We start from the raw sequence: 10,537 nt of genomic DNA on the forward strand, positions 1-10,537 counted from the left end.
CGAATTATCTGGGGGAGTGTTTTAAAAAAGAAAAAAGGGCCTCTGAATGAATTCTGAATGAATTATTCTCTGGGTGATGCCTGGGTAACAGAATTGTTTTTTAACAAGGTGACATGTAGTTGAGTTGAGAACCACTGATTTCAAGAAGCTGGACACTGGAGTCCTTCATCTTTCTTGCTTTCACGATCGTATTGTCCCTCCCACTCTCTGCCCCAGAGACACAGTCTATGCTTTCTGTCCGTCTGAGAACTGGCCTCCCTCACCCCATGTTCACGTGAGCCGGCGTGGGTTCCTAGAACCAAACCTGATAGTTTTCAGGGACAGGGCTAGAGGCTCGGGTAACCCCGAGGCTGCTCAGAATCCCCCCGGGTGCTAAAGGGCATCATCACTTTATTCTAATGCACTTCAGAACCCCTCAGAGGATGGGAGTCCCTTACTACCGCAGACAGTGAATTGGTAAGGATTACTTTTGTTGTACGATTGAGAGGTTTGCAGTATCTTGTGCCCTTTTTCCTCTGACCTCAAGAAAGCTGGTTAAAAAAAAGAAGAAGAAAAGAAAGAAAATGACCGAGAAAAAAGAAAGATAGCTTCTTGTCTTAATTCATTTACATATTCAACATTTTTTAAAGGTCAAAGCAAGAAGCCCTACTACATGTAAATCAGGTTCTGGAAGAAAGGGCATTCCTTTCAAGGCTTCTGTCCATTAATCCTGCCGGGCGCACATAGGAAGCCTTTGCCCCTGGCTCAGCATTCAGCTTTGCTGCCTGAGGCCCAAATGCGGAGCCCGTTTCGCAGACGCTGCCTCCCTGGCCCCGTGTGACCTGCATGCAGGCCTGGGCTCAGGTCTCCGTGTCTCTGGACTCTGCCTCTTCCCTCCTTCCTCCTCCCTGCACCTGGATCCCCGTTAACCTCAGTATTTTAATCCCTCAGGCATTCCAGAAGTGTTCCTTTATGGATGTAAATTCAAACAGTCATGCCGAGCAGTGCCGGGCTGACAGTCACGTTAAAGACACTAGGCCGGGGGCCACGGTCCCACCCAAGGAGAAGAAGGTAACGTGGTGGTGACACATTTGCCACCCAGGCCGATGGTCCTTCTTTCCTTGCGCTGACACTAACACCACTCCTGCGTTTGTCCTTCTATGCCCTCTCTTTTTTTCTCTCGCCTTTTTTTTTTTTAAACTAATGGAGACACAGCCTTAGGTTTAATCAGAGATTAATCAGTGACCTCAGTGTTCCTGCGCACAGCACGCAATAGTCTGTGCAGCATTTTAGGCATTATCTTCCCAAACCGAAGAGTATACGTAACGCCTTGCAAGATTTTTCTAGAACTCCAGGAAAAAAATAGAAACATCGATCGAGTGTGTAGCACTTTTTCTAAGTTTTAACAGGTCTTCTAGGTCCAACACACCTACATCAGAAGTAGCTGCAAACCTTGGATTCTGGGAAGAAAACACACGGCAGAGCTGTAAGCCTGCCACCATCCACAGGTGTGTCCTCATGGGAACTTACACATATGTATTTGCACACATGTTCGAGAATGCCAGACAGAATTTTTGTTAAGTACTACACATTCTCAGACTATACCTTGCAAGACAGTAAGTCCAGTCTGGGTTTAGTGCTAATATACATTGTGGCATCCTAATGGCTTCAAGACAGATGTCCAGGCTCTGAAACAAAATTTGCTGTCGTTACCTAAGTACTTTAGGGAAAGGACGTTGGCCTGATTGTCTGAATGTCAACTCTTTAAGTCGCATCTAGATTTTTGGATATAGAGCCATCTTATCTGAAGGAAGCCTCTGTTTACACACCAGGATTGAAAGCTTATCATGACCAACTCAAGTCCTAGCATTTTTCGCCAGGAACGTTTATTTCAGAAATCGAAGGTTCTAGCATCCCCTAGATAAAGTCAAACAAATCAGCCACCGTGTAGCCTACTAGCGACACCAGGTGGCGACCTCAGTCCCTGTATAAGAAAGCTCAGTGATGGGAGATCGAGGCTCCCAAGTCAGGGGCTGTTCTAACATAATCCTTCAAGAGAGACAGTCCTGGGGCTTATAGCTCCCAGCCGTGACGCTCTGCCAGGGAGGCCGGGCTCCTGCTCCCTGTCTCACAGCCATCGCAAGGCCTCCTGCAAACTACGTCTGCCACATAACTGACATATAAAACTGTTACAGGCCAGGTGAGGGGAATTTCTGTGCACCAGCAGAGGTTACGAGACTATTATTGATAAATCTTTCTCATGAAGAAAATCTCCTGTTCATTTGGATTGAACCCATGACACCATATTGGAAATATATTGCTCTTTCAGTCTGTGGGATTGCCCTACGTGGCCTTATTAAAACCAGCTCATGAAAGGCCCCCAGAGACCCTGGTCACAGGGCATGCCTGGGCTAATGGGACTGTTTCTGGCCAAAACGCTGCCTGGGAACAGGGAAGTTCTGGAAGATCCCTCTAGAGACAATCATTGTCTCGTAGAATTTTGCTAATTGGCGAAAAGGTTGCATGAGATTTCTTGCCCTGCAATTAGAAAGCCATATCCTTCTGGTTTCATTCATCTCAGTCGAGTTCATCAGATAAGCCGGTCTGTAGTAAGAGCCTTGTAGGGACGTTAGTGCTTATTGTAGATCATTATACTCAGTAGATTGACCTATTTCATAATAACCATGAGTATCGGACTGGTACCCAAATTTGTATCATTATTAACCTCTCCGTGGTCTATTCATCTACTCTTCTATAAGTCAAATATTTCTTTAAAATTTTCTCCTATCGTCATGAAGCGCTAGCCTAGTACTGCACTTGTATGCAGTTTTCCTATAACTATGTCTCTGATGATTTTCGTTTATTGCCCGTATGCATTTTGAGCCTGCTACACAGTTATCTGAACAATCCAAATCTAAGGGCCTATAAGCAGATATTAAGAGGCTTACTTACCTTTTACACAGAGTCTTGACCATCTGAGAGCATATCTAAGATGTCATTGTGAGATTACATGACATTTGTGACCAAGCTACCCTGGATAAAGTTAATACACCTGCTTTGATACACTCATTCTTTTTTCTAGCCCAGTGACAAAAATGACAGGTCATGTGAAACCTACCCTTGTGACATCTTTATCTTAGTGGCTTTCATCGGAGTATGCCTGCTACTACATCCGTTTTAAAATACGTATGTTCCTGGGTGACATTTGAAATACTTAACAATGGATGTGGTGTGGGCTGGGACCGATCAGAACAGAGGCCAACACATGTCAATTCCTTGTCCGTTTCATGGCTAACTTCTCACCCGAGTCCTAGCAGGGTATGCTAGCTCCACGTTTGGGCGCAAGACCTCATTTATTCTTCTTCAGACCTTTTTACTGGATGTGTTAGTTGTTTAATAACCCAAGTTTAAAATCCCACATTAGACCTGACATTGTTCAAGCACACCAGCTGAATCGTTGCACATATTTGGAGGCCTTACCGGGAGGAGGGCAAGTTAAAGAGGAAGGTGTGGGTAGCTAACGTACCTTGTATCCTGTACGACGTTTCCATGTGATTAATACTGACTCTGTTGTTTGTGTGTTACTCCTTGAAGGTGTATGGATGCTCTTTCCATTTGTAACAGGGTGGTGGGATTGCTCGGGGTTGACTTTGGCGGGGCCTGGTTATTGTGCTTTGTTATGGTGTCGTTGCTTTAACCAAACAACTTCCTTGGGATTGTGTTCCATCTATCACCGCCTCTTCCTCTCGGGCTTCAGCAACAAGAAGAGAAGGCAGCAGTGCCTGGGAAACGATGAGACACGGCTAGTGTTAGTATCACGGCAGGGCCCGAGGGGACAGACACACACGTGCCGGAAAAGGCCACGCTGCCTGGTCAAGCACTGTCCACACCCGGCCCTCACCGCTGGCTTCTCACGCCCTGAATCTTGGTGAGAGCCTCAGAAATGGACCTTCGCTCCATGTCGGAGGATTTAGAGACTAAAAGCTGAATTACGATGTCACGACCATCATTTTAGTCTCACGTGTCTGCTTTGGAAATGTTTAGACATTTTGGCAACATTACCATTCTGAATTTGGATTTGATGATCGCCTTGGGTATTGTTAGTTTGAAGGCTGTTGTGACACGTTACGTGGCGAGTCCGAGTAAAAAACTGCAAGTCCCTTTTCAGTCTGTCCTTTGACCGGGGAATAATTATGGGGTATTTTTTCATCTCCAAGTACCACACCCAACAGATGCAGAGTCCTTATAGGACAATTTCCATAAGAGAAGCAGAGATAGTACTGAAAGACCTAGCTGGAAGGGACGTGAAAAATCTCCTGGTCTAGTTCCTCGGTTTATAAGCAAGAAAACTGACGCCCAGAAAAGTGAAGGTAACACAGTTAAGTGGCAGGTCTGGATTAGAGTGAGAATCTTCTGCCTGCCGAGATACTGTGCTTTCGACAGCGCCACACCCCTCTTCCCGTGTTAGATTCTGCTAGGCTCACAATCAGATGCTGGAAAGAGAACGTGTTGATACAGAATCGGTCCCTTTATTCTCTTAACTGCTCCCTCACAGAATTCGAAATACTTAAAACACTTTGCTAATTGAGATTTTCGTCTTGTGCAAACACAGGGCATTTTTGGAAGTTGGAGAACAAAGCAACCCAAGGTAAACAGAGCTATATAGGTTTTGGACTAGTGTGTAACAAATGTGCTTGGCCCGCATGGTTTGGAAGTATTAAATTACAGGAACAATTTAGTGATAGTCCACCTTGGGGGGATGTGGTTTTGTGGAGTAACATGTCCTACACTATTCTACCAGAATTTGGAATTTTTCCATGAAGACGTACGGAAATCTGATGTTGAATATGAAAATGGCCCCCAAATGGAATCCCGAAAGGTGAGTTTAGCAGATCTGTGTTCCAAATGATACCGTGCAGATTAATTACCTTCTCTTGCAGATCCATTTCTGATTAATGTGTGTGGTTTCCCTCCTCCGTTGTCCCTCTCAGGTTACTGCAGGGGCTCTAGCACCTCTTGACCATCCTAAGTGGGAAATAGCAATGGGGAATGGTATTTCTGATGCATCAAGAACCTTAGAGTACAAAACAGACATCCAAAAGAAGGAAAATTCCATATCCAACAAGAGTTTATTTAGAGACAGTAGAAACTATTCCCAGAAAAATGTGTCTAAGGTGAACTCCAGCTACCCTGGCACTAGTCCGTCGGAAGTTGAAATAAACAAAGGACCTAAGAGCTCAGGACCGCAGCACCCTATATCTGACACTGAGCATCAGAAGATGAATTATGGAAAGACAAAGGAGATGATGAGTCTAGAAGGACCAGAAAATACAGATAGGTGTGACCTTCCCTCTCCCTCTAGGTCAACTGAATTGAGCCCGTGTGATGTGAAAACTCAAGATCAAGAGGTTCCCATGACAGAGTTCGGCCAGGTCGTTCTGAGACCCAAGGGGGCACGGCATGTGAACGTGAACCTCAGCGAGGACGGGGAGTCGACCCCAAGTTCTCCCACTGAGGAAAATGCGACCCCCGACAACATTGCCTTCATGATTACCAAAACCGCGGTCCAGGTTCTCTCCAGTGGGGAGGTCCGAGACATAGTGAGCAAAAAGGGGGAAGATGTACAGACGGTTAATATTGATGCCAAAAAAGAGACAACTTCCAGACAAGGAGGAACTGAAAACGAAGAGCCAGTCGTGTGCCTGGACAAGAAACCAGTTATCATCATCTTTGACGAGCCCATGGACATCCGGTCCGCGTATAAGAGACTTTCGACCATATTCGAGGAGTGCGATGAGGAATTAGAGAGAATGATGACAGAGGAAAAGATAGAGGAGGAGGAAGAAGAGGAAAACGGAGACCCAGGGGTCCAGAACAATACTTCCCGAAAGTTCCCCGAGGAGATGGCCTCCGGCAGCCCCGGACCGGCATGGCAGGCTGACCGTGAGTTACAGCCACACTGCCCGTCGGCCAAGGCTGACACATCAGGAGGACAGGAAATGAATAAAAGGGAGTGGGGCAAGTTCAGCCAAGCAGATTCTCCAAGTTCAGAAAGCAAGGGCGACGGGACAGATGACCAGTTTGAAAACCCCAAGAAGAAGTTTAAGTTCAAATTCCCTAAAAAGCAGCTGGCAGCTCTCACTCAGGCCATTCGCACAGGAACCAAAACGGGGAAGAAGACTTTGCAGGTGGTGGTCTACGAGGAGGAGGAGGAGGACGGCACCTTGAAGCAGCACAAGGAAGCCAAGCGATTTGAAATAACTAGGTCTCAACCTGAAGACACCCCCAAAAGCATGCTTAGGAGACCAGAGCCACCCGGTCCAGAGAGCCCAGCTCTGATTTCCAGAACTGATGAAATTAGGAAAAATACCTACAGGACGCTGGACAGCCTGGAGCAAACTATCAAACAGCTTGAAACCACCATCAGTGAAATGAGTCCAAAAGCTCTGGTGGACGCTTCATGCTCTCCCAACAGAGATTCTGTTGCAAGCTCACCCCACATAGCCCCAGAGGCCTCTCCCCGCTCCCTGCTAGTTCTGGATGAAGCTCCCACTGCCCCAGAGCCCCCCTCGTCCGTACCTTCGGCTTCACGTAAGGTATCTTGGTCTGATGGAAAGTGAAAAGACCCAGCTGCTTTCTTACATCTGCCATAATCACCATTAGCAGCAGGTGTCTTGTGATTGACTTGCTTCCTTTCAGGTGGCTCATTGTGTTTTGTTTTTTGTTTTGTTTTGTTTTTGTCTGTTCGCCACGATCCCTTTCTCTCACACTTTCTCCCTCACCTTCAAAACAACAACTAGGTGTCTAACAGCTAATCAATCCTCTTTTTACCTCTGTTGCTGATTGGTGTTGGGTAAACGCAAGGACGCTGGGCCGGTCATTTGCTGTTGAAATGATTGCTCTGATACTCACATTAAAATCCGTTTGATCAGTAGTGGAGCAGTTTATTCTGTTTGATTCTTCAAATTAACCCCAGTGGTGTCTCCTGATGTCCGTCTCCTAGATCTGTCCTGCATGTAGGGCTGTGGCTTCTCACGTTGACCTTCTCTGCACACGGCGGGAGATCCTCGGCGATAACCCACTCATGTGCTTCTCCTTCTCTTCCCCCATGCTGCTCCTTCCCCCAGGGCTCCGCTGGGACCCCGCAGACGAGCAGGATGCCAGTCCCCATGAGCTCCAAGAGCAGACCCGGAAGCCTGGACAAGCCTGGCAAGCCGTCCAAACTGCAGGATCCCCGCCAATATCGTCAGGTAGTTTTACCTTAAACCCAATTTTGGATGGACGCTATTGCAGTTAAGAAGCAAGTCGCTGACTTAGTTTATACCAAATCTTGTGTTTTCTTTGTAAGATATGGTTTACATAGACATCTGGGATCTGGGGCATGAAGAAAGTCTAAAAAAACCTTTGTTAAACTTTCCACCACGCTTTTGCATGCTCACAATAAAACATCTTTCACTTTGTGACTCCAAAGTTTAACTGTTAACGCAAGGTGCCAGGCCCATTGGCTTTTCTTTGGTGAAGGGAGTGGTTCATCAGAACCCCTTGGGAAACCGAGACAGACCTGTCCTTGAGCTGCCCTGAAAGTCACCAGTACTAACGGATATGCTGACTGCATTGCATTCGAGGCACATTAACTGTCCATCACGATGCCCCAGCCCCACCCCCACCCCCGTAACCACCCAGACGCATGGCCAGCCTAGCACCCGGGAACGGGGAGTGGGATGATGTGCCTGTTCTCACCGACGACACCTGTTCTTCCTTTTTCTCCCTCTTCTGCACATCCTGCGCTCTGTACTTTGGGGGTTTCTGCCAGGTCCAGTACAGCACAACGGGACTTAGCTCAGGCCTTGAACTGGTTCGGTTTGGTTTGGTCTCTGTGATTTAATGATTCTCAGAAGGGCTGTGTTGCCAGACCCTGTGGATCGATCGTGTTACCAGCTCTCTGACAAACTGTCTCCCGCCATCTTTATTCACAGGCTAATGGAAGTGCTAAGAAAGCTGGTGGGGACTGTAAGCCTACTTTCCCCTCCTTACCTGCTTCTAAGATTCCAGCCCTTTCTCCCAGCTCTGGGAAAAGCAGTTCTCTGCCCTCTGCTAGTGGCGACAGCTCTAACTTGCCTATTCCACCTACTACTAAACCATCGGTTACTTCTAACCCTCTCAGCCCCCAGACAGGACGATCCGCCCCCTCTGCCTCCCTCATCCCCTCTGTCTCTAATGGCTCCTTAAAGTTTCAGAGCCTCACTCATGCAGGTAAAGGCCACCATCTCTCATTCTCGCTGCAGACTCAAAACGGCCGAGCAGCCCCTCCTTCCTCCTCCTCCTCCTCCTCCCCACCCTCCCCCGCCTCCCCCACGTCACTGAATCAAGGTGCCAAGAGCATCAGGACCATCCATACACCCGGCCTCACCAGCTACAAGGCACAGAATGGAAGTTCAAGCAAAGCCACCCCATCCACAGCAAAGGAAACCTCTTAAAGGCCAAATCCTGTTAGGCACAAGTCGGAGTTACATTAAAAAAAAAAAATCTTTTTTTTTTTTTCAACAGTCTTCAACAACTGTTTTCACAAGAGAATGTATCATATTGCTGTACTGTTTGAGGCTTAATGCTAAGTATGTGCTAAATACTGGATGAATAGATTTCAGTAAAGCTCGTTTGTTTTTTGTTTTTTTTTTTTTACTTTGTTGCTGTTGTAATTACACAGTGTTTACTGTCTATATTCGATACCTGTTACATGAAGTAAGCATGTGTTACAAAAAGAGTGGCTGGCAGGAAAGAAGGGTGAGTGTGAGACTGTGGGGGGCGGGGAGATGTATTCAGCATGTAAAACATGTATGATTCCAGAATTTTAGTATGTTTTGTACAAAAATATTTTTCATTACGGAGACTAGACGTGAACAGAGAAATACACAAGTGTGACTATACAAATTGTAAAACAGATACTATAATATTTCCTTTTATTTTAGTGTTATTTAGCTTTATTACAGATTTCTATTTTTGTCAAAACTTCATGGTTCCTTTCGAGATCCTTTTTGCCAAAAACATTTTGATACTATAGCATTGTACGTGTGAAAGTAGTATGCTAGACAATATGCCCGTGAACTTCTGCACAAGCCAACCCAGAGGCGCGTGTAGAAGGCAGTTTATCAATCCCGTTGCACTGCCATGAAAATTAGGTATGATGATTTGCAGCCCAGGCAAGCGAGCTTTCTTTACTTTTCTTTCGTTCTCTTTTTTCTCTTCCTTTCCTTTTTTTTTTTTTTTTTTTCTTTTTTAACATATTGGGATTCTCTAGTTGCTTTCTTTGCAGTATCGAACCCCTTCCTTTGTTTTCGGAGACCTGGCAACCCACACTATTGCATTGTGGATTTTAACACGTACACTTCTGTACGGTTCTGTCAACTGATCAACTTTTGTACATATATAAATAGACATCAGAAATACTGGATGTGACAGCACAGAGTAGTTTTCCCACACCAAAGTTAATTTTTATGCATGCTTTAAAACTCTATCTCGGGATGGGCAGAAATGGGGACTCCCCGTACGTTTTTAAAAAGCAACAAGTTTGCACAGCTGGAGTGTTTTTTGTAAATAAATGTATTTGTATAACACAGTCATGTAATATACAGAACTATAAGCAGAGACTTTGCAAAACTAAATAAAGGGCTGCATGCTTATTATTTTTTTTGTACCTTGTCCCTCAAACTACTTCCTAGTCAGAGAACAAATGTAACTATCGCCGAGTTAAATGGTTTGGGTTTTGAGGACATTGTCGGTGACGTGTAACCGGACACGAGCTGGGTTTCTGAGTCATGATGAGTTCCTGATAAATGCATTGCCAGCGTGGTGCCTTCTGGTGTAACCTGTTGACCCTCGTCTCTGCGGCTTACCCACGGCTTGCCTACCACAAAGCAAACCTGGGGACAAAGCTTTCACCCTCATTGGCCAGAGGGGCTCATATTACTTTCTCTTTTTTAATTTCCAGTAGAAGTAAAGTAGAAATAAACCATCTTTGTCACTATCTTCTTTTGGAGTTCTCAATTCTAAAAAATATCGTTGGTGTAGAGAGACCCATGCGAGCCAACATGACACTCTTATGTATTCATTTGAAAAATGGGAAGAACAGTTAGTGCAAATAACACCAAAATTATGAATCACAAACAAGAACAGTCTCAGGGAGCTGCCTATTGTTTTTTGCCTCCAAAATATTTAACTTGGTTTGATGTAAAGGGTAAATTATTATTACTTCAGCACCTGGTTGTTAGTGGTCCTCAGCTTCAAGTGTACAGAGCTGGGATGCCTTCATCAGGAATAGTATATTCTGTCTCTACTCCTATTAACTGTAATCACAGGTCTCAGGGAGGGCTCGGGAAAGTCGTCATCTTAGAGTTTTTAGGCCTAAAATGTTGCAACACCTCAATCATGTCCCATCACAACTCAACAACTATGTGAAAATACATACAGCAACCAGCTGACTCGTACCAGTTTATTTGCTCCTCTGTATGGACAAGCTGAGAACTCTTTGTAAGCAGCTAACCACAGGTGGGGGCTCCCATCC

At 45.6% G+C, this 10,537-nt stretch overlaps 1 protein-coding gene across 12 annotated transcripts in view; it reads left to right on the plus strand.

Annotated features, from left to right (window-relative positions):
- The window catches only part of KIAA1217 (KIAA1217 ortholog), a 421,915-nt gene extending 412,256 nt beyond the window's left edge, over nucleotides 1-9,659 (plus strand). For 7 of the 12 annotated variants that reach the window (XM_032396666.1, XM_032396667.1, XM_032396665.1 and 4 more), the window contains 5 exons: nucleotides 931-1,050; nucleotides 4,781-4,858; nucleotides 4,971-6,575; nucleotides 7,107-7,229; nucleotides 7,956-9,659. In XM_032396666.1, the coding sequence (XP_032252557.1) occupies nucleotides 931-1,050; nucleotides 4,781-4,858; nucleotides 4,971-6,575; nucleotides 7,107-7,229; nucleotides 7,956-8,456 (2,427 nt within the window). In that variant the 3' untranslated portion in view covers nucleotides 8,457-9,659. The remainder of the gene's footprint in view (nucleotides 1-930; nucleotides 1,051-4,780; nucleotides 4,859-4,970; nucleotides 6,576-7,106; nucleotides 7,230-7,955) is intronic. The other 5 variants (XM_032396673.1, XM_032396674.1, XM_032396675.1 and 2 more) reach the window with 3 other exon arrangements.
- Nucleotides 9,660-10,537: the final 878 nt, after the last annotated feature.

The sequence above is a fragment of the Phoca vitulina genome, unplaced genomic scaffold, assembly GCF_004348235.1.
Source record: "Phoca vitulina isolate PV1807 unplaced genomic scaffold, GSC_HSeal_1.0 scaffold93, whole genome shotgun sequence".
NCBI classification, from domain to species: domain Eukaryota; kingdom Metazoa; phylum Chordata; class Mammalia; order Carnivora; family Phocidae; genus Phoca; species Phoca vitulina.